Raw genomic sequence first — 26,652 nt, 5'->3', positions numbered from 1 at the left:
TTGGAATGGTTTTGTTAGATAAAGCTGTTCGTGCGAAACTGCTCTCAGGAAGTTATTGCACGATACAAGTAGAATGACGTTTTCAAAATGGCAAATTTGCTGAAAATTTCGATCAAACGTCACGAAAAGCCTTGTAACAAAACCACCAGTCAGAAAAGCCCTACAGGTTAAAAGAGATGCTTTTTTATGTTACATAAAAAACCGTGGCTGCCTATACTGGCCTGGAAGAAAGGTTTCATTGAATAAATAATAAATTACGATTTTTTAATAACTAGCTTAAAATATTTGGCATCAATTTGTTTTTTCTTTATTATCAATTAACATAATTATAAAATTATCTTTTAGGATCAAGTTGACTGATGACTAACACTATACAATAATTTATTTTGTAGGCATGTTAAGAACACTATAAATATTCTTTCTTTATGTCAAAAATATATTTCCAACACTACAAAGAATAAATCCTATATCGTAAAATGCACACAGCATTATATTAGCACACCTGAATTAGAATCGAACCGAGTGGTGCTACTCAATCTATACAAATTTTTCACAATATAAAGAATTTGTTCATCTTCATACCATGTTCACGTGTGTGGGCAAAAATATATATCTTTAACGTGAAGCAAGGTTACAAAAGGCAAAAATCACGGAACACGCTGTCCCAAATAAATCTCTATTCACAAACATGAAAACAACATTTATGCAAGGATTACTTAATCAGGACTGCATCATTCACTCTTCGGCTTTGATTCGTGTGCAAAAACGCGTGGACCAACAATACCTACACGAAAAAAGTTTGAGAAATAATTCTACGACTCCGGCAAAAAACATAACTATACTTAAAATAATATAAACAAATCCGCACTTAAAGTATGGCAGTCGTGTCATCACTAAAATCAACAATTTACAATTGGATAAATATAAATTAACTAATAATAAATTAATAAAATTATATATAAAAAATGTGAACATTCGATTGTTTGTAGAACGGAATACTATATTTGTACTTGTGGGAAATTTACACTCGACTTTTGAGATCATAGAGGCACTGTTAATTTTAATTTAGTCATAAACTGAAATCCGGTCAAAATCTCATACCTCCAAACTTCATCTCCCGATACGGACCTGTGACTATACAAGGGTACATCGGAAACGGGGTCGTCAGAGACATGGTGGTGAGAGTCGGGGACCTAATCATAACTTCTTTGGGACGCCAGTACAAATTCTCCTCCTTCGGATTCAATTCCATTTTCTCGATCCTCATTTTCTCAATGTACTCGTCCCAGCCGTGCTTAGACTTGTTCAAATTTCTGTGTTGATAAAAAACCAACGAAATCCTCGTCGGATTCTTCCTATTCGGGTTCCTCAGCGCCGTTGTAGCGTGCAATTCGTGTCTTGCACACTCAAACAGCACGCTTCCGTGTTCCAGAGCGATGGCGACCCCTCCGATGTTCGAATCGTTAAAACATTCGGAATTATCGCTGAAGGTTTGTACTTGATTCAGTTTCGATGCTGATAATAAGTTTTCTACTTTATTTAACGTACTAATCGAATTGCTATCGTCGAAAGGATTGCAAACGTTGTAATATGGCAGGTTTGAAAATCCTGAAGAGTAACAGCCGTTGGCTTCATTTGGAGGTACAGTGTAATCACTTGGCGGAGTTTGGTAACTTTCGTCGAACAGTTTCTTCTTGGCGCTGTTCAACTGGGTCGTGGAATATTGTAAACTGTAAATATTCTCGCTGACCAAATAATTCTTCGAAGGGAACGGAAACTTGTAAAAAGGAAAATTGTTGGTGTAGCCCCAGTTTATTTGATTCGGTGGTGTTTCGAAGACTGTCTTGCTTTTTTGCTTTGTCTGAATTTGGGCCGGTGGAGTGGACACTTTCGGCTCGTCTTTGCGCTTTTTGCCGCGTTTACATGCCTGCACCGGATTCGGGTTTTTGCGCAGTTCCGTTTCGAACCTACAACAAAGATTTTCTTACATTTCTTATCATCTCAACTTTATTTATCTACTGCCAGGATTTTTGTTTTTATTCGCGTTTTTCACCGTCTCAACAATTTGGCCAATTAGTGCAAAATTAAGAAAACTTACTTTGTCAACACTTCGATGCTCCCCATCTTGATTTTATCATTCTGGTTTTCTGTCGAATCGAACTCGTCCGTGTTTTCCACCACATAAAGCGGCAGCACGTGCAGTTGTTCCTCTTCCGGTTTCTGTTTTTTTCTGTGCTTGGTCAGTGTGACCACCACCGTACATCCGTTGATCATATTCTGTGAATCTTTGTGAGCATGGGCGCAGAAATCCAAGCAAGCTGTCACACCCGAAAAAGGTCTACCAGGCCTAAGGCCCAATCTACAATCAGCAGCGATATGTTCATAAACACATTGATTGTGAAAGGACTGAGGTGCTAAACATCGATATATGGGGCCGAGATGTGATGCAAGGTTTTGCAACTTGTCTTCGATGAGTTTTTCTTCGGATTGGACGTTCAGGCGGAACTTTCGGACCATCTTCGACCGTGTGAACTTGCAGCCGTTGTAATACATTGACCAGGAGCATCCAAAGGAAAAGCTAGCACCGCACGTTTCGGCATCTATTCCTTGACATCCGCAGGATTTGAGGTCGTTGGTGCCGCACCGGCGTTTGGTGGCGATGCCGCATTTTGTGAGTTTGTCTGCAAGAAGGGAGTAGAGTTCATCGGCGTTGGGCTGTTGAACCCCATCCCACATCACGATGCACACCACAATGAAGGCGGAGTGGCAGAAGTGGCCGGTGCGGTGTTTTACGATTATTAGATACTTTTCGTCGATTCCAGAGCGGCGGATAATCTGAAAGACATCATTGTGGAAAGTAGTAAATTGAGAGGTTGAGACATACCCACTTGGCGATGGGACATCCTTGTGCCGTTTTTCCTTCTTTTCCCGTGTAGCGGATTTTCTCGATTCGAATCGCTCGGCCCGTGACGCCTGTTCGATTTTCTAAGTCGTGTCGTAAGTTGATCAGATTGTTTGAGCATCCTGAGAGAGTTTCATTAGTGTTTGGGATTACAAGTGACACTCTCACCTAAGTGTGTGTAATATGTTCCAGGCTCCGCTGGGAGCTGTTCCGGTTGAGTGAAGCAGTTGCATCTTGGTATTTCCGTTTCGCTGATTTTGTTGGGACTAGGGTTTTCGGTTTTTGGAGTTTTTTGGAATTGCTTTGGTTTGGATTTCGGATTGCGAGGATTAGTGGAGCCACCACCATCGTTCACGTTCTTGAAACGATGATGGTGGCTATACCATAAAAAATGACCGGTGTTGTTTTGTTGTTCCTTCTTCTCATCTGCACTCTCTTCCACTTGTTGTTTACTTAATATCATCGTCTTGATTCGAGTGTTCAAGTTTACCCTGTCTGCTTGCGAAAACTCACTACTAACATTACTTTGTGCCTCATTTTGCGTCGGTTTTTCCGAATATTGTTCGAACTGTTCTACTTTGACAAGATTTCCCTCCGACGGTCGTTCCCATATGATTTGCCCTCCTTCGACCGTCCACACTTGATTATGACTAGGTCCGCTATATTGTCCACTGCCTGGGTATCCACTAGAGTTGTGTGAAACTAGCTGCGGGCTGCTGTTCACTTGTGGATACCCAGGCTTGGCGTTTCCCGAATTCGCCGTAACGTAGTTCGGATTCGAGGTGGGACTAAACCCCGCTGTCGAAACCGACGTAAAATTGGCATTGTTTTGCGTGTAGTTTTGATTGTTGGCCGGGTTACTGATGGTACTGTTGACCGAACTGGGTCTAGAGACACTTTCAGCATTGCCTGAAGGAGTTGTCGCCGGCGATACAAAATTTTGATTCTGTGGGTTATACTCCGTGTACTGCCTATTCGTGGGTTGAACTTGAGGCGCGGGACTCGGTGTATGCGAGTAGTTGGAGTTCGGACGCGGCGTTAGTTGTGCTTGTTGATTGGGTGCACTAGGAGGCCGCGCGTTCGTCAGCACTTGGACAGCGCCGGTGTAAAACGTGTTCGTTTCAAACGCCGGCTGCTGGTATGTCGTCTGGTAGATGCCGTTGGGATACTGCTGGTAGCCTTCCGCCGGAATCTGCTGGATAAACTGCCCCTGCGGCCAAGCTGAAAGAACGAATGTAATATAAAATCGAAGTTCTGTGGGGTCAGTAAAAGATTCGTCCCATTTTGTTTTTATTGGTCGTAAGAGGTCTATTTGGATATAGAATTAGATGTCGATTGTGCGATGCTCACCTTGTGTGGGGTCCGCCTGCCAGACTGGAGTGGGGAACCTGTTGGGGTCCGCATAAAAAGGCATCGGAGTCTGCAAAAAGAATAATAAGGTGAAGGGCGACGTAAATATCGGAAGCAACAAGTTTGCTCGTTTTGGGAGAAAATGGCGAAATTGTTGTTGTGATGTCGAGACGAGAGTATTGAGGCGTATATTTGGTTGTCTATCCCTGAGGGGTGCCTTCCGTCTTGTCTGCATCAACCTTGCTCCGTTTGCGCCCCAATAAAGAGGGAATTTTGTGTAATCCACCCGGAGCGGGATCAGATATACCGCCCCCGCCGTTGAGGCAGGTCAGTGCGTCGTCACCCTCTCAGAATGGTCTTAAATCAATTCCCTTTCTGCCCTCTCGACATTTGCCTTTACGAACTTTGGCACTTACCATTGGTGACTGTTGTTGGACGGGTAGCGCTTGTTGTTCGGGCTTCAACATGTGAACCGTGGCCGTTGGGGGCTGTGGACTAGGTCGAGTTGGTTGCTGTTGATTGGAGATTATCGTCACATTTCCGTTGGCTTCGGGAACGCCGCTGGAGGGACCAGAGGGCACCGATGAGATGGGGCCACTAGGCTTTCTTCCGCGATAACTCTGAAAGACAAAAAAATTACCAATTTGCTAGGAAATTTTACAAAGCAAAGACCATATTAAAAAAGAAATTAAATTGAGGCATGACCGAACTATCTGAATGTTCTTGAGCAACTGGCTAAAATTCAGGTAAAGAATTGAGTACCTGAAATCCCATGGAGAACAAAACATGATATTAATAACCGCGCATGGGGATCGATTCGTTTGTTTACTACAGTGTAGTATCCAGTAACGTGAACGAGAACGCACTTAAATCAAAATAAACTACTTACATCCATTTCGCACCACTCAATAAACAAATCAAACGAATTTTATCAGTCTTATGAATGAAACCTGAGATTCTGAACCTTGAAGCTTTCAGTAGAAAGTACGAAACGTGGTAATAATTGCACTATTCACGTATAGTTGTCTAAAATCATCTGCTTTTAGCCCCTCCCCCAGCGAGTTACATAACGAATCAAAAGAAGCTGTGAGTCCATAAAGCTGTGCTTATTTTTTCACGTGCGGATAGTACCATAATCAGGTAACGCACGTCGTCGCTTGATCCTGCGGAAGCGTCCGTTGTTTACCGATTTTTAACGAGGTAAGCAAAGTTGTTATCGCGTTATCACGGTACAGCTCGCTCGATTTTCATTATTTACAAAGCAATTAAAATGATATATTGTTGAATATGAACATTTTCATATTTTCGTCGATAAAACGGCGAAAGTCGGGCATCGACGTCCGAACGGAAGCATGGTCATTGGCGTGGTAGAGGGAACAAATCAATCGTTTTCAGGGAAATGGAGTTTTTCGAGAATTTTTAAAAGAATAATAAATTAGACTAAAATAAATTTCAGGAAGTTAAATGATGAATAAGCGGCCGTCGCGTGACCAATATAACGACGATTACGTGGGCGGAAAACCCTTAGGACATACTGAATCCACGTCTGTGGAGTTGAGTTGTTAACGTAGTAAATGATTACCTGTTTTGGTTGATGACATATATTGACAAAGGGAATAATAAATACCAGGATGGTGTTGCAAAAATGGGCGTTAGAATTGGCGGGAAAATTATACGGTTTTTAAAAATTAAATTTGGGCCCTGTGGGAACAGGAAACGGCGGCATTTTTAAGAAGGGAATATATAATTTGACAGCACACTTTCGGAGTTGTTTTAATACACTTTCAGAATTGGGTTTTACTCAAACAACAAAGTATCACGGTTTATTTATTAAATTACCGCATTATCATTCGTTCTTAATTTATTTCCAGGTGTAAATTCCGTGTGGATTTCGTGTGTTCGTGCACAACTGTCGTTTAGAATGAATATGCAACGCATCGTCTGTTACTTTCGTTTTACTTTGTTTACTATAGATTTTCTAGTATGAATTTTAATTTCAATATGAAACACTGCACGATTTCCGCTACCACGTGCAATTTGTACCTGTTATGACTTTTGTTTGATAAAATAATGTGGGCATGTTATTATCATTGTAAAATTGATGATAGCGTTTGTTTTCCTGTCGTTTAACTTATGTCTAGTCGATTGTAATTGCAGTTAAATTATTTGCGACAGGAAGCGAACGAGTAATTCGTTTTGCAGGTTTTATGCTTCTAGACACAAAGTTTGCCATAAAAAGTTTGCAGGTAGGGAATTAATTCGCTAATATATCAGCATTTCATCTTCAAGTTCTAAGAACTTGAGGTGAAAAGTAAGCTTATTGTAGATAGTGGTATTGTTCTAGTATACACTATGCAGGGGTTGTCAGGATCATCATATTCAATTTTGATGTTCAATTAGCAATTTATATTTTCTGATTCACCATCTGGTGTCGGCCACCAAAGGTGTTCTTCGAGAGGAAGCAGCGATAGCAACATGCACGAGTTTCAACCTTTAATTTATAATTTTAACCATAATTGTTGACTTCAAGATCTTGTTACATCGACAATTTCCAACGGTAATTTTAACCACTACGCCATGGTTCGAAAATGCAAAAATACTCTCGATAACTTGTTAATAATTTAGCTCCAAAACAAGTTCGATATTCGCTCCCGAATGCTGCAACTTCGCCGTCCGCATTTTAAGAATTTTTGGAATCCGTTATTTAATTTAGCCTGTTATATTTTTCCTCATCCCCGAACTCTAAAATTAGTCTCATCAACAATTTAAATAAACGTGCGTCCTTCAATTAAGGCTGCATCAGATTTGTCTGCGTCCATTTTTTATGGTGACTCGTCACATTTAATTCTTTTATCGTGTAACTTTGGTTTCTTTATGTTGTCGGATTAAATTGAGAAATTAAATATGTCTGCCAATATTTGACAAGCTAGGATGCATGGAAGGGCGCCATCTGCAATGCTAGCGGAATGGTTCAATCGCGGATGATACTTTTTCGCCGCAACCCTGCGTATTATTTATTGGACATCTATTTTAGGAAATATTTAGGATATGACTGCAATGCAGTTTATAATGATCGGTCGTTGATGTCTCTGGTTGGGTGAGAAAAATAATACGATTTGTGACGCTACTGACTAATTCCAAACAGGTTTACAGTGATAAGAAAGGGTACAATCATTAATAAAAAGTCCCAATATTTATTATTGTTTCTCCGAAGTTTCTCTGCCCCCGAATCATGAAATATACATAAAACGGTAATAATTTCATGATAATGTCGGCCATAGCTTGCAACAAGAGAAATGGCCATTGGAAATTGTCGGCAATAAAAAAATACTGTGGCTTTTATAAACCAGTGGTGGATCGTGAAAAAAAGCTCAGTCCCGTGTGAAACCATGAATGAGCCTTTGAAAGCTCAAATGGAGTGTTTGGGTTCGGTATCCTCCAGGGTCTGTTTTCTCCCAAAACGGTTGTTTTAGGTAAAAACGTCACTTCCGGAGTTTTTTTTTGAAAGGGTTGTGCATGCAAACCTTGCGGTTCGCCACATCTTCAGCCGGAGTTCTGGTTGCATTAAAGTATCGCAGCAAAGCACAACCCCTGTAGGTACATTTAGGAGCGTATTTATCGTCATTTCGTTGTATGATGTTCGTACCCAGTGTGAGTATTGATTAATGCAGGGCGCATGCTCGATGCTTGAACACATTTTCTACAAAATTTACAATTACCGTGTACAGCTCATCACAAAATTATTCTCTCGTACAGCTTTGATAAGGTTTTTAATAACATTTAAACTGTAGCTCGAGGCTACAACAGCCGAAGATTTGATTAAAAACAAATTGCTTTGCTACCTATAGTGCGAAATCACGTAATGCATAAAATTATGCCCTCGCTCAAATTATTTTCAGCCTGTAAGATGGCAATTAGATTTTTAATTGGGTTTCCCCAATAAGGAACAGCAGCGCCCTCACCCCCCCTAACTAAAGAAAAAACTAATCCAACTATATGAAGTGCGCTATCGATCGGGCAGTGGCGTGCGTTCAGAATTAAATACAATAAATCACCATCAATAATTTGAGTGAGTCATGTGTTTAGATCCAGTTGCAACCTACCCCAGCACCTCGTCCCTTTCCCCGTCCGCGTCTTGACTCTCCACGAAGGTAACTCGCATCTCCGTACAGATTCTAAAACAAAATAAAAACGAAAAATAAATAAAAACAAAATCATAAAAAAATAAAAGGGAAAATGCGGGGCTAAAAATAGCCCCCATGGTAGGATGGGTGGCGCTCGCTTCCCTGCAAAAAAAAAACACTATCGCGGGCCCCCATCCCTGTTACCATGGTAACTAGAATTTTTTAAGCCTAATAATTCGAGAAAATAAACGCTTTGACAAGTGTCCGAACAAAGGGCGATCTGCGCATTGTTCACCCTCATTGATTTCGAAAACGAAAGTTGAAATTCGTTAAGTTGCATCCCTGACATCCGTCAAAACGCCGGCAATCGATACCGGCGCATCGTCAATCAAATATTAATCGCGTGGTTTCTGGACGAAATTCATTTCCGATTTTATTCGACGTTTGCTCGGCGAAAATGCGTGACCTTGAAAGGGCAAACAGGGAGCGAAATGCGCTTCCGTCGCGACGCTCGGGCAAAATAAAATTGTCAATAATGACATTGACAGTTGGCCGGTGTAAGCTCAGACATGACTTGTATACGTAGAGATTTTTACGCACAAAATGTAATCTGAGATTTCTCACAGACGGCTCTAAAAGTTTACACAGAAGTTGCGAGGACGAAATGAGAAATTTTACCGTCGTCTTCTCCCCCGTTTCCGATAGCCATAACCATTGATTTTTAAGTTTTTTCGTATAGATGGACACATCCTCTCTTTTATGTTGCGAGCCGACTTGTTTCGACTTTTATTACGGTTAGTAAAACTGCAGCACACAGAATAATAAAGGTGCACGGGGTATTTTGAGATTTTTCAACGCATATAAGTGTCGCTAATAATTACACCGACATTTCTCTACAATGACTAGAAATAAATTACTCTTTGGAGATTTTTGATCTCTATATTCATATTGTTAATTTTGATAAAACTCTGATTCGGTTTAGGGAATTAGGAGCAACGTTTTTTGCCCTGTAGTTGCGATTAAAAACTGCATTTTTGTAAATAATTGTTCTCCCATTTATAAAACAGGAAGCTCAATAATTTGTTGTCGAAATAGCCACCGGATTTGCGCAAAATGAGTATCTTTCCTTTTTAGAAACAATCGATGAGAAACTTAAATTTTCAGCAGATATCACGCTGGCGTCAGAAATACGATGAACTTTGACTTTCCAGGAAAACTTTCGTTAGTTCTAGATGAATATAAATTTTATCCTTTCAAGTTTATGTCTATAAATTTAAATTAATTAATGTAATGCAGACACGAGGATAACAGCTAACTTACTGTAGCAACGTCTCCACTCTCCTCACCTTCCATAATTTTATATAAATTTTCTTCACCTATCCACACCAGAAAGGTAAAAGATCCATTTTATGTATAATAAAGAGTTATACTAGTGTTATTGTGTACTTTATTTTTAGTTCAGTTGTTTTCAGAAGTAATCGTCTTATATTATACAAATTGGAGTTTACCTTCAAGTTGTCACAACGATTTTTGATATTTTATCATATACCGAACTACACATTTAGTAACAGATTTGTCCAATTTTAAATTTATTGTGTTACGAAGTCAAATATTATCGCTCACTGTTGTAACTGCAAAAAAGGGCACATATTACATGAAAAAAAAATAAATGGTACATAGGGGAGATAGGGCCTTATCGTCCAAAAAACTTATCCAACACATTTAAGTGAACCTTTTGACACGTTTTCCCCTAGCCCAAAATCAAAAAGACAGTCAAAACAAGCATATGACGCGTGACAAGGAAAAAACATCTAAAAATAGCTCCACTTATAATTTAAACAAACGAGCGTCGCCCAATTAAATTTCAATCGGGGTTGTCTGTGTTAATTTTTTTATCGACAGGTATAATTTATGAATGAGTTGAAGAAGCAATCGATTCGTACGTATCTCTTCTGTAGATGCGGTCCAATATAAGCGCCATCTGTCGCCGACGCTTTAATTTCGATATTTTTATCCGCCACGCTGTGTATAATTTATTAGATCAGAATTTTGGAAAAAAATAGGAACTATAAAAACGAATACCATATTGGGTGCAAGAGAGTAGAGAACGAGAACAACCGTCTGTCTGCTTGTATATCCGGTAGCAATAACCAGGTGCGCTTATTTTCAGGGCTGTCCAAACGTTTCTACCATCAAGCAAATAAATCGTGGCAGACAGACGTTTTTGGTTGGCAAGGGACAAAAATCAATCGATCGATAGTTGGATGCAACGGAGCGAAACAACAGCACAAATAAGAAAATTCGATTTTATGCTTTTTGTTTGTTATGTTGGTAGTTTGGACACCCTTGACAAAAAACACGTGGTCTATGTATCGCTGACAGCTGGTCTAAACTCCACCCACCATGGATCTTGCCGTTATACTAATTCACCACGCTGCCAGGGCGACAATAATCATTTTTACATTATTAAAAGTCTCATTTGCATTATTATGGTCATTACAAGGATAATTGGACAGGACGAAGATAGAAATTATTTACGGATTGTTCCGGGGTGGCGGCTGGGGGTTGGGCCTGATGGCTGCTGCCGATATTTCCGATCAGGTGAAGGTTCCCGCCATTTATCGATATTGAGTATTTAGCTATTTCTTTCTTTCTCATGAATTTAATAGAACTTGCACTTTTCATAGCTTGAAAGTGAAATCTAGGGGGTTTCTACATCGCGTGCTTTGAACATTTTTCATGCCGTACCATAAATAGCCATCCGCACTCGATTTCATTAATCCAACGGATTTGCAGAAATCGCTTTTATTATTTTAGTGGGTGCGTAGCATGTCGTGCTTATCATTTTTTTAAATATGGATGTTTCATTCTGAGAGCTTTCAGTCCGCTGGTTGTGAAAATGATGGCAATAAATTGTTGGTCGCGACAGGAAATGTGTGAAATTCTGTAGTGTTCCATATTTCAGAAGCACGCAACTTCTAGGCTCTGTTCTATTTTCCCACTTAGCTTTTGTGACTGATGAAATGGTGTTTTTTACTTCTTTCAGTGGCCACTTTTAACGACAATCGTGCTTTGAGCTGAAAAAAGTGAAACTTTTGTGGTGTTTCACCGAGCACTGGAAGAAAAAGCTTGCTGCTTTACTTTACGCTTTTATTTATTTCACGTCGGGTTTAATTTAAGCACTAAGTAAAGGAAACTTTCAAAAAAATTAGAGAGGGGGAGAATTGACATTTTAGCAAAAAATTTCATTAATTTTCAGGTGCTGAAAGTGTCACAGTTCGCTTTTTATTTTCATTTATTGTATATCAGATATAATTCACCATTTAAAAACGCTATTTTTAGTAGAGGAAAGTCGGACAAATTGAATTATGTGGCCGAAAACAGCATCAGCTTAATCAGTTTCTTATTTTTTTACCTTTATCTTCGTTTATATTTTCAACAGTTTTTGTGGATATTAAAGTCAGTGCCCCCTGCGTTCTTTGATTTATATATAAAAAAAAAGTGGTGCGAGTGCCGTTTCCCCCTGGTAATGGGCGCCCGTTCCTGCTTATCACCTGACCCCGATCAAAAAAATCTTTGTTTTCCCCTATCGATGTTTTCTTGAACCCCAGTGGGTGTCCATCCCTCATATCTTCCGAACCTTCCTCGTTCCTGAGTCGCGTGTCCAACACGTGGTCGTTTCTAAGAATAAGCATTGTGCGTCAAGGTCTATTCTCCTAACCCAAATAAAGCGTCCGACCTCGGTGCCTGTCTGGCACGTCTGCACACCCTTCATTGCGTGAATCCTTTCGGGTAAACAGGGCGAGATTTCCCGGAACAAACCACCGCAAAGTCATATCCCCGAGCGGCCATCCCGAGCGCTTGGCGGGTCGACCGTCTGGTCCGCGTCTAGCCGGCCCTAACGACCCAACTGACCGCCTCCGCTCGGCTCGGAGGACCTTTACCTCAGACAACGCACACACACTCTCGCACTCTCCACCCCTTCATTTTCACGTCAACCGACTTCATAGATCACTGTCAATCTTTTTGCGGTGTGAGCACGAGCGCACGACCAGACTTGGGGACCCCGCTTTTTCGACACTGGACGATTTAATTTCCGGACGAGATTTCGCGATGGAGGGGTTATTAAAAAGGCGGAGAGTAAGTGACCGGAAGAATCGGACGTAGACGGCAAGAAGACGATGATGCTATCGCGACTATCTAAGATGATGGGTAAAGCTTTAGTTGACCCCGATGGGGGAAAATTGACGAAATCTAAAGAACTGTAGATATTTCGTAAAATCATATCTTTTTGGGTAAACATCACATTAAACAATTTTCTTTGTTACGCTTAGAACTTGAGTACACCGCTGGCGCCACTATTTACTTCTTTGTCGATGACAGTTGCGACATTCTGTGCAGTTTGATAACGTAATACCATTTGATCGAAGAAAAACAACGCGGAAGCAATCATTTTAATTTAAACGTTTTGGGCACAATTTACCATCCCTCGATAAAGAATAGAACAGCGAACATAATTCAAAATCGATAAAAAGACATGAAAAACTTTTTTCTGCGTGTAATTTCCTCTTGCATGGGCGGTAAAAAGAAGTATTTTGCACTCGTAAATCAAGGCGAGAAAACATCACTTTGCGACCGGTTGTGGATAAATTACATAACTTAATATCATGTTAGAGATAATTTTGAAACAATTTAAGTAAATTATACGGAAAGAAAGAAGTCGATACAAACAGGTACTGAGGTAACAGATGTTAAAAAAAAAACGAAGTCAAGTCGCCTGTGAAAAATCCACACTCTATAGTTACATGGAAGCTGAAACAATTGGACATCTGTCAAAATGAATTACCATGATGTCTTTGATGAAAAATGATCAGATGAGCCTTCCCAACTGTGATCAATATTAATGACACGTGTTACGTACACAATTTTTTCCTACATTGTGTAATGTTGTAAAATTTGGTGACGGTACTACGAGTGAGTAATCAAAATATGAATATCGTGTTATTTCAATTATATTTTATCTTGAACAAGTTATAACATCGTAAACACTCTGACTACAAAATCCTGTCATAGGGGAGATAGGGTTTAGTGGCAGTATCTATACATTTGGGGTACAGCATTGCAGTCATGGCCAATAAGAAAAAATGTGCATTGGAATATTATTCAAATAATAATTTGCAGATTAATAAGGCCGTATGGCTCCATTTTACGGTCATAAATTTATCACCGAATATGTTCCGAAAAAGAACCTGCGATTTGATATGGGTATTTCAAGCCTGGAACTTTGTGACCGTAAAGAGGTGGCCATAAATTACTACTTGCTTTTAATATTATAAAATAAATCTTATTTTTACCCTCTGGGAGTTTCTTTTATTTACGAAATCATATCATTCTAAAATTAACTCTTCAACTTTCTTTAGTTTGATCGATTAAAAATGAAATCTATTGCTACTAATAAAAATGTTTAATCAACATGCACATGAATACTTCTGAAATGTCAAATTTAATGCATAACAGAAATACCAACCCTTTTTGGAACTCCATAACTTTAGCTCTCTTGTCGACTTTCGTGTTGAATTAAAAAAGTTGCAAATAGGTTGAAAATTTACATAAAAAATTACAGTTTAAAATGGAAATAAAGTACTTTGATTTGTCACGTCTAAACCCTTTTATAACACGTTCATTTCTTTCCGTTTTGGTCTTTACATTATGACCGCCAGTTCATAAATTAAAACGTCCACACGAACAGCTACAATCATATCACGTACTTACTAATGAATATGTCTTTCTAATAAAAAGGAAATGACAAAAAACGGTGTGGAAGGATTTAACGAACATTGCGTGGAATAAGTCATTTTACGAACAAAACGTAGTTACTGAATATAATAATGTAATTACAATGAGTGAATTTCGGCATCATTTTTGCTGTCACTTCAAATAAAGTGATTTATAGTTTATGCTTTCCTGTCATTGTAGCTAAAGACAGTTACAAAATAACAGAGCAACAGGACAACAGATTGAAGTAAGATCTAAACTTTGCCTTGTGATAATAAAATGATTTTTGTGCCCTAAATTCTGTGCTGTAGTAAGAATTTTTATATAAACTTACAATTTTTGTAGATGATACTAGATCGAAACATTAATCATGTAGAGTGAAGTTACGACATAAAGTGGTTATTTTTATTATAAAATCTACTAAAATTACTCTTAAGTAATTTTTTGTTTCATAAATTAATGATGATCTTATCATATACTCGTAATAAAAGGGTCATTAATCATCGGTTAAAAATCCCTCTCATTTAGCTTCATTCAAATAGTTTTTTTAACATAAATTTGACGCGTATAAAGTGTTGATGGCAAATTATAAAAATTAGAGTGTGAATTTTATGTAATGCAAATGGCTTAATTCATTTAATGCAAATTTACGGTAATAGTGCGTGACCACAATGTTAAGTATAACAACAATTGATAAGATCAAGTTATTTTATTGGTCGGAACGGCAGTCAAAACATCTGTAAAAACGAGTCTGAACGCTGAAGCTTATAAACGATTGATGTCCCGACTTCGTGGAACCTCCCTTCATTTCGTAAAACTACCCCGACTGTCATCACCTCAGTTCCAAGAACCAATTCAACAATGAAAACCTGTCTAAAAATAACCAAATTGATTCGCAGCGCAATTTTTATATCTAGAACATTATATAATTTATGAGAATACTTTTACAGAGGAAGTACCCAGTCGGATGCAAGTTCAACTCTGTTAGATTTAACAATCTATTTCCTAAATTAAACCAGCTCGGCTACTTTGAAATGAGAGATTGTTTTGTTGTCGAGCTGGCACATCGGCTACTTTCCAACATGGCCTCTGCCATTTTCCACCATGTTGGTTCCGTCGATCGAGCAGGCCGCGGGTCATAGGTGACCGGAAGTTTTTCCTCCACATATGCTGCATCCGCCGCACATGTAGGTAACCCCCTGCATCCCCGTGACGTCACGCTTCCGGCGGCGCGCTTTTTTATTGGTGGATTTATGGCGGTCTCTTTCAAACATTCGACTCGTCGATTGCAGTGGCCTTGAGCGAATTTCGATGCAATAGGGGTGCGAGGCACGAGCCACTTTTGTTTTCGTTATCCCCTTCGAGGTTGGCCATGTGGAGGTGGGACAGTTGGGGTGGAATTCACGACCTTCATCTCGGTCGAACGGGACTGCGAAATTTAACGGGACTGGGGTTAATGGGGCAAATTTGGCGCAGGTAAGGTGGACCGTTAAAAAACGGAGCTTGCACTTTGAGGGCTCTATTAGCACATTATGTGGGGATGTCTCAGCTGTGCAGCAAAAAATTCTTCATCTGGAAGGTTTCTTTGATTAGTGAATAGAAAAACTATTATGCACTCAAAGGGTCGCTCGACTCCATTCGACAGACATGATAATGTTCAATTTATATTCTTATTTTTTTCAAAGTAACAGTATCTATAAAATAAATTTGACTGAATTTTAAAATGTATAATTTTCTGATTTAACGACTTTTCAATTGCCAATGTTATACCAATTTTTTTACCCGAAAGGAATTATTTTATTCGGTCACGCTGTATTGCCTTTTATAAAGGCATTACAATTTTAATTAAATTTAATTGATGTTTTTTTTTAACTTGAAAATTTATATTTATTTTTGTTTGTAAAGTAATAAACTAAAAATCCATATTTTGCCGAATAATGGGGCTACCTAACATATCTGACGTCAGCCATTGATTCTATAGACATTTTTCTTTGACGTAGTTGTGGTGGTATTGTTGTGTGACGTCACATCGACATTTCCGCCACCCCTTGCGAGCGATATGATCCACATGCTCATTATATGGCAACCTTGCGGCCCCTTTCTGCAAATTTCCCTGCTTGAAAGGAAAATGTCGGTTTGAATACTCATAAACTGCATTCTATTCGGTGTTTTCGGGTTCAGTGTGACACGTTTTTTTTTTAGATTTAAGCTTGTTTTTGTCTGGATTGGGAAGAGTTAGATAAATACCAATTACGAAGATGTTGAGTGAATCCAATAAGAGTTAACAAATTGGCCAGTGTTGGAATTATTCAAAATGAAGTTTTTTGCTATTTTTCTTCTCTAATTGACGGCAGAATTGAAAATGTCTTGTTTTCGGTTGACGACACTTTTTATCTAATTAGTTTAACTATTGTAAATCCGGTTCTATCCAGCCGTCGACTGTTCGGCGCCGAGGGGATGTTTTTTATCTGTTCTGTGTAAGCCGCAGTTGCAAAATTTCTTACGTAATTTATTGTTACTTTTATCTTCATTAGAACTCAGCCACTGCGATGGAAAAAACCAATCTGGCAATATTCCCAGCATTGATTATTCAAATTTTCAAATAAATTTTGAGAAAACAAAGACGCCCAAAACTGGAGAGAAATTGGATTTAAAATTGCCGACTTCCCTTAGATAATGGTAGAGAACCTTTTTCACAATTTCCTCGGCGTTATTGATTTCGCCGGTTCGAATGGCCGTTTGTGTTAATGGCTGAAAAGTTTGCATTTTCGGGGGCGGCGATTAAAATCGATGAACGCTTCGAAAGAGATCACATTTTCAGCAAACGAGCTTCTCGAAGTGAAAATTGGCCTTTTTCCACGTTCCTGGAGTATAGTTTACGCCATAGTAAACAGTCGTAATTCATTCACGAAAAACTTGGGCAATAATGGCGTGAGTGTCCAGGGAAGGCCGATTTCATTCATCGCACGAAACCGGCGGCCAAACCTCCATAAAACGAACGCATTTACAACGTCTAGGAACATCAGAGAAGTGGCTCCGGTACCGCAGCAGTATAGAGCCAGATCGATAAGAATACGAGTGCAATGATGACTCATGCGACACCCTCGACCCCCATTGCCTTAACCCCCGCGCCATAGCACGCACTTCGCGACGAAAAAATCAATCCTGGCTGGCACACAGCAAATGCCAAATGTTGCCAAATTTAAGAATCGGATGGACGAATGCTTAAAAGGCACGTCGCAGCAACCCTGCGTCGGGGATTTGCCGGTGTACATGCTTGGGAATGGGAGGATCTCGTGTCTGAACGTTTAGACGGGGTTGGGAATTCCGGCCGTTGCCGCCGGCAAAGACGGATACAAATGTCACCACAAAGAAACACACGCTTTTCCGAAATGACGAAAAGTGGGAATATCACGGTGGATTAAATAATACGATTTCTAAGCCGCTTATACGATAGATTTGTTACACATTCGGTGCGAACAAAGAAGTTGCGGAGCCATGTTTTAAATATGCTAATTTTACAACTGTCATCCACTAATGGCTGCATTCTTTTTTTACTTTTTCCGTGATACGAATTTTTATTATTTACCTATTTGGCATATCGCGATCTTTTTGTGTTGGGTAGTTTTCCAAAATCGTTAAATTGGAATAGCCGCCTGGATAAGGATGTCTCGTAGGTCGCAGATAAACCCAGCGGATCGTAAAGTTCTGCACTTAAATGGACATAAATATGCAAATTTTATTCTAGTAAGACGTTTAGTTTTATGGATATATCTAATTAACGCAATAAAAATGATAGGGGTAAAAGAATTGAAATATATGTAAAATAATCAAAATAGCATTCAAAAACTTTTCGACTAATTTTTATATCTGTCAAAAGTGAGTAAAATAATATTCGATTTTGTTATACGGCAGAAAAGTGTAGCGTAGCCGAGCGAATGCAAAATTGCGAGAGAGCAAAACCCACTTTTCGGTCAAATAACAAATACAACTTTTTTTCCAAACGAAAGGTTCAGTTCCACGACTGACAATGAGTGAACGCAAATTGAACTATATAAACATTGATGACTTTGCATGTAGTTGTCATTGATGACATTTACTGTGAAAAATATTGGTTTCAAAGGGTTTCAAAGTTAAGATCGTGCAAGTGTCAAATAAAATGTTACTCTCAATGGTAACTGTCACAAAAAGTACTTTGTGCGCCTCCGTCATTTTTCATAGCATTTGTGATACTCATTTGCGGCAAGAAAATCACCTTTTGAATGTCTAGGCAGTCAAAAGTGACATTTCGAATAGTTGGTTTTATTTTGCAGGTTGGCATCGCTGCATAAATGTCAATTGTGTCAATTTGTGTGCCGATTTGGAGGCCAATGACCTTCGAAAATAATAAAGGTAGACTAATTAAGCCAAGATACCACAAAAATTTGCTGAAACACATTTGAATTTAAATTAATCTGCAATCGTTTGATTTGAGTGGGATGCTACCAACCTATTTCCCAGCTGATAAAATTCCCCTAAATGAGGGAATGACGTTTCAAATTCAAATCAAAAGTCAAAATAAATAACTATTAATAATTGTCGGCGCACAAAATTTCGTGTTTGAAACGGCTAGAAAATGTTTTGGAAATGCTCGGAAATTGAAATCCTCGCCCTCCGGGCTCGGATTTCAATACTTTCCTCGCATTTCCAAAAGACCATTTTCTAGCCTAGTGAAACAAATAACTATTTTTTGCCTAGGCAGAAAAAGTGTTTCCTTGACAACAAGGGCTTTTTATTACTTATAACAAAATTGCCTACTTTACTGTCTAAAAACGATTAAAAAATAGTGACTTTTTGAGACGTTTGGAGAAGGAACATTTTTTGTTATATCTATGTATTTGTTTATTTGACTGTGAGGTACTCAAATTTCTAAAAGTTTGTTTATTACGTTACAAAAGTAGATAATGTTCTGAAGAGTTTTTATGTAAAAAGTAATTTTACCTGATCAAATTGATAATAATAATTTAAATAAGAAAGATCATTATAGTATATTAAAATATTTCAGGCAAAGTTTACTTTCTTATGTATTCTTTCTGATGTAATTTTTAAAATTTGAACACCGAATGTTTAATAATATCGTCGTTAAAAATATTTAAGTCTAAAAGTCAATATTTAGGCACAAATAACCTCATCTGTTTTTATTCAATTTTTTCTCAATTAGGGTCGTCGCCGAGCTTTGCATTTTCCGCCCCACTTTGCTCATTTGGCCAAGTTTTCTTTTAAAAGCAGGTGCCAGTAAAAACGAGAAAAAGCGCGAAATCGCAAAATTTGCCTTGGAAAAACGTCAGGCCGAATAACTTTCGCTTTTCGGACATCGAGTCCTTTGAAAGTGAATGTTGAGTGGTGTTCCCCTAATCCGTCTCTGTGGCAGTGCCGTCTCGAAGCATTAGAAAACTGTCCAAGAAACGTTTCACTTTTGAGATAAAACAACAATTGAAACAGATAAAGAAATCTTGTCGCGTGCCCAACACAACAGCAGCTGCCACCAAACCAACACATTTCAAATAACGTTCGATAGAATAAACACGGGCCCATTCATCTGTGTACAAATACGTATCTTCTTGAAAAGTCCGATTCTGGCTAGTGACATGTATGTATCAAAATCGCATCACAGCTGAAACAATCGGCTTGAACAAGGGCGTTGCGGACCCGTAGCCCTATAAAAACCGTGGATTTTTTTTCGGCAATATTTTATAATCAGTATCATCTAAGTCCTATTGTAAGTGTTCTTTCAATGCATTTCGCCATTATGGCCTGTAACGGCAACGGGCCAATTTATTCTTCGTTGGAAATAGTTATGGTGGATCAACTCGACACCAATGGTCCGCTGTACGCAAACAGCTGGCAAAAGTTTATTCTCCAAACGCAGCTGTTGGATCCTAGGCCCATGGCGTACTACCTGGCATATATGTAAGCGTATAATATGGCATATGCGCCATATATGGAACGGATCAAATTAATGGAGGATGCTCTTTCCGTTTCGTGAAATACACGATTTTTACAACTGACGACAAAGTTTACTACCTTTTCATGGCTGCTGGAGGCAATTCTCGCTCATGAAAAAAGTTCGTTAGAGGAAGATGAGGAAAGTTGATTGTTTCAGGCTTTTAAATATTTCGGAATAATTTTGAGTTCCTGTTTCCAGTTATCAGATTGGAATTATTTCGGTTATTTGCAGGTGGGCTATTTACATGAGAGTTTCAAAATTTTAATGTGCGGTTTTTAATTTCAAGTAGCGATCTGGGAGCGAAATTGTAGTTATTAGGTGCAAGGAAGCTACAAAAGAACTAAATTTCGTCGTTTGCAACTCGGCCTGTTTTTTGTAGCCGGATGTAATTCGATAGGTACTTTGGCAGAAAAGGGGGCAATGTCCATTTTGGAACGGAACCGCTTAGGTTGCCTGAATGAGAAATGACCTTTGATCGCTTTGTCTCTTTTAGCCTGCTAATCTCTTTCGAACTTTTTGCAGCTTTTTAAAGTTAAAACTTTGTCTTTAATTTGACATTTTTTGAAGTACCTATCCGTATCAAAGCACAAATTTGATGAATGATAAAATGTTTATAGCAACACTTTATTCCCAATGCAGTAATTATTGACAACGCGTGTACCGAAATAAACAATTAAAATTCGCGCTACGATTAAAACTTTCGTTACTACGGATGGCTTGTTTACGAAAAAGAGTACTTAAACAATACATTTTTTTAAATCCTGCGAAAAATAAAATAATAAATTTTATCCACTCAAGAACATTATTGCTCTTGGCTTTGTTTCGTGCGCTAAACAATTTTTTCGCGGATAAAATTCGTCTTTATTCACTTTTATCATAAATAACTATTATTTTTTTGCGTTACTGTGACGATATAGAAAAAATTAGCGAAATGTTAAAAAACAAGCTAAATTTTTTTTTGCAATTTTTTTTCAGTTTCAGACTTTGAATCGCACGCATATTTGCAGAAAAATTGTTTCAATTAAACCACTCAATATCGTTTTTTTAAACGAATGTTTAGATTAAAATTACTTTGTTTTTTGCTAACAAAATCGATACTTTGAAATTTAATAGGGGGAAGTACGTAAATTAATTCATAGCTGTCTATAAGTTGGAAACTATTGATTCAGCATATTTTTTTGAAACAAAGTTATAGAAAATTAAATTTCCTTTCTGTTGACTTTAACGATACATTTATCTCTAGCAGAAGTTCGATATATCAAGTTTAGGTTCATTACATGTTTATGACAAATTTCTAAAAGCTATTTTGGTCTTTACAGCTCTATAATAAAAACAATAATTAAATGTAACCTCTTTGCCAATTTACAAATTAGTTCATGAAAAAGCTCTTTTAAAACGGGAATATCATGCACAGATAATAAAAATTCCTTCAGAAAACCATTTCATTGACAGCTGTGTATACCTCAATTTTTTTCTAGTCGTGGCCATAAAATTCCAAGTGTCGAACAATGAACACTGACCATGTTTTTTGGCGTCAAATTTCTTTCAACGTGGTTGCCTAAAAACACGCCCCCTTTTGTATGTATGGAAATGAGGGAATTAATTTTACCCACAATAGTGCCAACTACAAGATCTTAAGTAATTCCGGTTCGGTTTAAATTTTGAAGTAGGTAGGCAGAATTGGATTGATCCTTCAGGCGATACACAAAAAGTATAATTGAACTGTGCAAATTAAAGCATTGGTCAAAGGTTTTCTCTAGGGAATTCCGCTAAAAGTGGTCAGCAAACGAAAACGCTTATTACACGAAAAACTTTTGTCATAGTCATTCACCCAGGAGTGAGTCACTTCTGTTTATATGATAATCGCGTTATAATCCAATTATTGATTTTCTACGTCACTATTATTCGGAGTAAAGCGTCAGAGTTTTTCGGAAATTGGTCTAGATTCGAGTTTGTTTTGCTGTCTGAAGATAAACATTGGTGCAATCATATCAGGCTGTAACAAGCGCTGAAAGAAACGACCAACATCATTATTAACATTTTGTGGTTTCAAGTATTTCGTACTTTGTAGTAACAATAGTAGAGTACCATCATTTATCACAAAATGGTTTCAACAAAAGCAACTAATGCGGTGACAGTCGGAATAATGGACTTTGAGTAAGTCACGTTTGTGATGTACTTTTTCAGCATCTTTTTGCAGGGTAACTAGTTTTTAAATACGTTTTTGTGAGCGTGAATTCAAGAGATGTTCCTTAATACTGCGTAATAGTATTTTTGATAAATGTGAAAGGGCGTCTTACATTGTAGGGTAAAGTAGACGAACTTGTTTTATTTGTCTACGAGCTCGCATCGACTAGTTTAGGCAGCTTTATTCAAATGAGATAAAGTGCGTATCACGAGAAATCAAAAGCGATGCTGGGAAAAACAGTTGAGATCATTTTCTCAATCGTAACCGTTAAACTTGCATCATTACAAAAGAAACGCTACCACAATAGCCCGACCAGGTGCATTTTCGCATTTTCGGCCCTATTGTCGACTGGACCTTCGAAGATTGCACCGCAACTTTAATTATGAATATCTGCATGAATTGAGAGATTTTGCAAGAATAACTCACCTTTTTCTCCGTCAACTTCTCGCATCGCCTCTGTTTGCAGATCTGGTGGCTCTTGTCGTTTCGACATGGGGCACAGTCACCACAATTGTCTTTCCTTTGACATCCAATGCATTCACCGCACCGTTTCCGTTTCTTTTTAACCTGTTTATCGACGCTGCCACCGCTGATTTCGTCCATTTCGACGTTGGCCATTTGGTGTGTCTTGAAGCCAGCTGTGCTGGAGACCGCCGCCACCTGACCCGAGTTTTCGGAGGCGGCCATCTCCATGTTGCTGGAGGCTCCGTCACTTTCGGCGGAGCTTTCCAAGCTGGAAGCGCGCATTTTTCGCCGCTCTTTCTTCCGGAAGTCGTTTCTCGTGGGAGAACTCATCGTCGCACTAATACCGTTCAGTTTTTTGTCAAGTCCGTTGTAAATACCGTTATCACTGGGCATGATGGGGTTCTGGAACTGAGTAGGGTGAAGGCCCATGTTTTGGATTTTGAGACCCGGGTCCTGGATGGTGGCGAGTTTTAGATCGGGTTCCGACTTGAGCACGGTGACGACGGTAGGAGAGGAGATGATGGGACTGTTCTGGATGATGGTGCCATTTTGGGCTGGAAAGATGGTATTGGCGGGATGAGTGTACAGCTGTATGTGTCGCTCGTCCAGGAATTGCTGCTGGATCGATGGGATCTCCCGGGCTTGGATCGGAGCAGGCACCAAGGGATATCCTCTCGGATTAACAGCACTTAAGGTGTGGAAATTGGAGTTGAGCGTCGTCAGACTGTGACCTCCCGGACTTGACGAGTTGGGCGACACCGGCGTCAGATTTGTCAGCGTGGTGAGGGTTGGCTCCGTCGTCGGAGGCTCGTTGAAAGTCTGGAATTGTGACTGGAAGGAAGGGAGTTTGGAGACGCCATTCTGCTGGGAAAAAGAATCCGCGAAGGTATTGACTGGAGTGGTGGAAGTGAAACCCGCGGAAGAGTCCACCGATTTGGACTCCCATGGTCGATATTGCGGCTGAGAGGAGATGATAGAGAGCCCGTTCTCCGAACGATCCAACAAACGAGCCTCCGTGTAGTAGTCCCAATTTGATATGTCTAACAATCTGGTGTCGCTGAAAAGACGGTCCGTGTTGAACGTGGCGTTGGAGTCCATCTCTGATGAGAACGTGGAAAACGGCGGCAAGTTGGCTCCTGGTGGCCCATCCTGGACTGTGGAACTCGGTGTTGCGGGGGTTGGAGGATAGGAAGGCGCCAAGTTCGTGTACCCGGTGTTCAAATCAGGGTCTTGGCTCAGAGTCTCGCTCATCTTGTCATCGTGTGAACACAACCACCACGTGATCTGGGTTTGTTATGTTATTGTCATTTTCATCCTGAATTTCGCTGAGTTCTGGTCTGTGGCTTTGTACTCTTCTCAATTTGTACTGTACGTTTTTGTGTTTTTGAGTTTCGTATAAAAATAGCGTTCTTACTTGTACATCATCTTTTATAAAAAATAATATCTGCAAAAGAAGAAAAATATGAGTCGGGGGAAACCACTGAAAACCCCAAATTTTATGAATGGTGCTTTACAACGATACTGTACTGGTTTTGATGGGGATTTTTGGGAGATTGTCGCCGTTTTCTGTCACAACGCAGCCGCGGTGTAATGCATTTCCTAGTTGCTTGTGGGGTCACGGTCGCTGTTCGCGGGTTGTTGGTTGTGAATACAAGGGAAAGTAAAATAGGGCTTAAAAAGCGCATGCGCTTGCAATTTAGTCGATCCTGGGACGCTCTACGACTCGCGAAATGAAAACAATTTCAATTCACAAAATCAATCCAAAAATAAACCCCGAAAAAGTCAACAAATCCAAACGAAAACAAAAAAGAAAAAACAAGACAATATTACAACAATTTCCACCATCCGGTGCAGTTTAACCAAATTACTTCTAGAACCTCGCCAAAGACAATCAACGGAAACACCCCCAATTTTCTCCCGAAGAGTCAAGGATAAGGTCAAAGGTTCCCTAACCGCGCAAAATGACCGCTTTTTCATTAAACATCTGATTGCACGCACTTTAGTCAGAGGTGAACCACCCACGTTTTCCCGGCGAAAAAATCGTAAACAATAAACAAAAACATTGGCACACGCACAGAGGAAGTTTTGCGTTATTTACCTAACAATTATTTTGCATGAGGATGGGGCCGCGTTGGAAAAGAACTAGCAGTGTGTTAATGTTTTTAAAAAAATTCAAGACACTGACCATGTGTAAATAAAAAAATGTTCGCACACACACCACCAAGCACGCACGATGTGAAAATACAACTGACGACGCTACGCACACTTTGAAGCTTTCATGTCTCGCGCTTCGCATCTGTCCAGCTTTAAGCCAATCACAAGCTTACTTTCAACCGGTGACACTGGAAGTTCCTATGTGTATGACTAGCGAAATGTGTCTCTATTTTTGCGTAATTATTAACGTCTTCGGGGAGAGAACTCCTCGGATTTTCCGTTTTTAGACTATTGACACGGAGACGCTGATAACGTCAAGGTGTAGGTGTGCGTCTTCAGGGGTTGTATGGAGCTTTGATAAGACGTACAGACTAGATAAAAATTAAACAGACTGCAAATCGGGTTCTAGAACTCATCCATTTCTGCTTTCAACAACTCACTTAAGGGTTGCCGATTTTTTACCAACTTTATTGGGACGTTTCTCCGATTTCCTATCGCCATCTTCATCGCCCTGACAGGAAGTACGTGCAGCATAGTTCCGGAAACAGCTTCGGTTTGGCGGAATCGACTACTTTTCGCTCATTTATCCGCGTTGTCACCAAACATCTTAAACGTGTTTTCTTTATATTTCGATTTTTGTTTGTTTAAATTTTTTGGTGATTAGCTTCCCGAAATCAAAATCCGATGCTCATTTTGTTTTTTTTTCAACACCCTGCGGCAATTGAGTGTAAATAAAAGGAAACATTGGTAAGAAGGTGGCGTGGCATAACAACTTCCTTTTGTTTCCTGAATTTTGTCAATGGCGCCATCTGCACTTTTCAGTTTGAAGAGCGCACGAGCTTAATTTACGATTTTAATCTACAGTTCTAATTAAAAATTAATTTTTAAATGACTCAGCTCATAAAGTAATCGAGACCATATTAAAGATTGGTTGCGACGGTGATGAGCTTTTTAATCAGCTTAAGTTGACGTAAAACCGGTTTTTCAAGCTCGACGCTCTGAAAAGCGCAAATAATGAAAGCTCTGCGGAGTAGGCAGCCAACAATACTAGCGCAAATGGTGGAATAAATGGTAAAACGCATGGAAAAACGTATATTTAGGTATTTAGAATCGTTGAACAACAATGCCAAAACAACAAAAAAATATTGATCCTGTTTATCTGAAATTATTACGATTAATCTAAACCAAATATTGGAAATTACAACATTTTGTTTACGGAATGCTATTCATTTTTTTCTCATCCATAAAAGACTTGATTACTTGTTTGTATTGTTTAATACTTTTTTGTACAAATTTGGCTTCTCAATTTGCATATTAATATTTTATACCATTATTGTTTTTTTATTAGAATTATTAATTACGTTAAGCGCTCTCTGGTGTGGAGTTTGGAATGGTGCAGCAAAATTAATTAAAGCCCGCGAATTTAGTATTGATTTTAAATAAATTTTCCGAAGCAAGTCAAACCTCGTTTTTTTGTTTTCGTGGAATTTCGCGTCTCCGACTAATAGTGGCGGGGCTTCTGGGCGGGAATTTTGAATGGAAAGACTGCAGTAACAGTGGTAAAAGAAACAATTTTATTTATAACTTATAAACACGACAGATATAAACATACAAATATAAATATATACACATATAAATATCGCTAACATTTATAATATGTTACAGCAGTTTATAAAACATTCGTAGCAAACCCTATAGGTAGTCTTCC

General features: G+C 39.0%; 2 protein-coding genes across 3 annotated transcripts; both read right to left on the bottom strand.

The window, feature by feature from the left end:
- Window positions 1-999: 999 nt before the first annotated feature.
- On the bottom strand, window positions 1,000-24,138 carry Tet (Ten-Eleven Translocation (TET) family protein). 2 transcript variants are annotated; one of them, XM_088036020.1, is made up of 8 exons: window positions 22,752-24,138; window positions 8,356-8,427; window positions 4,669-4,872; window positions 4,253-4,322; window positions 3,071-4,123; window positions 2,885-3,024; window positions 2,099-2,835; window positions 1,000-1,967 (listed from the first exon to the last, which is right to left on the bottom strand). In XM_088036020.1, exons 1-8 carry the CDS (start codon window positions 24,039-24,041, stop codon window positions 1,088-1,090), a joined length of 4,446 nt encoding a protein of 1,481 aa, XP_087892146.1. In that variant the 5' UTR covers window positions 24,042-24,138; the 3' UTR covers window positions 1,000-1,087. The 2 variants fall into 2 exon arrangements, with proteins under 2 accessions (XP_087892146.1, XP_087892147.1); XM_088036021.1 differs by lacking the exon at window positions 8,356-8,427.
- Window positions 24,046-25,445, bottom strand: LOC148174142 (uncharacterized). The gene is made up of 5 exons (XM_088036795.1): window positions 25,411-25,445; window positions 25,317-25,335; window positions 25,118-25,249; window positions 24,976-25,086; window positions 24,046-24,234 (listed from the first exon to the last, which is right to left on the bottom strand). Exons 1-5 carry the CDS (start codon window positions 25,443-25,445, stop codon window positions 24,046-24,048), a joined length of 486 nt encoding a protein of 161 aa, XP_087892921.1.
- Window positions 25,446-26,652: the final 1,207 nt, after the last annotated feature.

Source organism: Gnatocerus cornutus, chromosome 5 (genome assembly GCF_029298725.1).
Source record: "Gnatocerus cornutus isolate USDA-ARS CGAHR chromosome 5, icGnaCorn1.1, whole genome shotgun sequence".
Taxonomy (NCBI): Eukaryota; Metazoa; Arthropoda; class Insecta; order Coleoptera; family Tenebrionidae; genus Gnatocerus; species Gnatocerus cornutus.
The sequence above is the reverse complement of the archived record's forward strand: the minus strand, read 5'-3'. Positions and strand labels throughout refer to the sequence as shown.

Excerpts from the sequence above, each read along its gene's own strand:
- Tet (XM_088036020.1), bottom strand. The coding sequence starts at position 24,041 with ATGAGCGAGACTCTGAGCCAAGACCCTGATTTGAACACCGGGTACACG. Across the intron at positions 8,428-22,751 it reads AGAAGTTGACGGAGAAAAAG|AATCTGTACGGAGATGCGAG; the intron begins GTGAGTTATTCT and ends ATTTTGTTTTAG. Across the intron at positions 4,323-4,668 it reads TCCAACAACAGTCACCAATG|ACTCCGATGCCTTTTTATGC; the intron begins GTAAGTGCCAAA and ends TTCTTTTTGCAG.
- LOC148174142 (XM_088036795.1), bottom strand. The coding sequence starts at position 25,445 with ATGGCGATAGGAAATCGGAGAAACGTCCCAATAAA. Across the intron at positions 25,087-25,117 it reads TCCAGTGTCACCGGTTGAAA|ATGCGAAGCGCGAGACATGA; the intron begins GTAAGCTTGTGA and ends AAAGCTGGACAG. Across the intron at positions 24,235-24,975 it reads CATTTTTTTATTTACACATG|ATATTATTTTTTATAAAAGA; the intron begins GTCAGTGTCTTG and ends CTTCTTTTGCAG.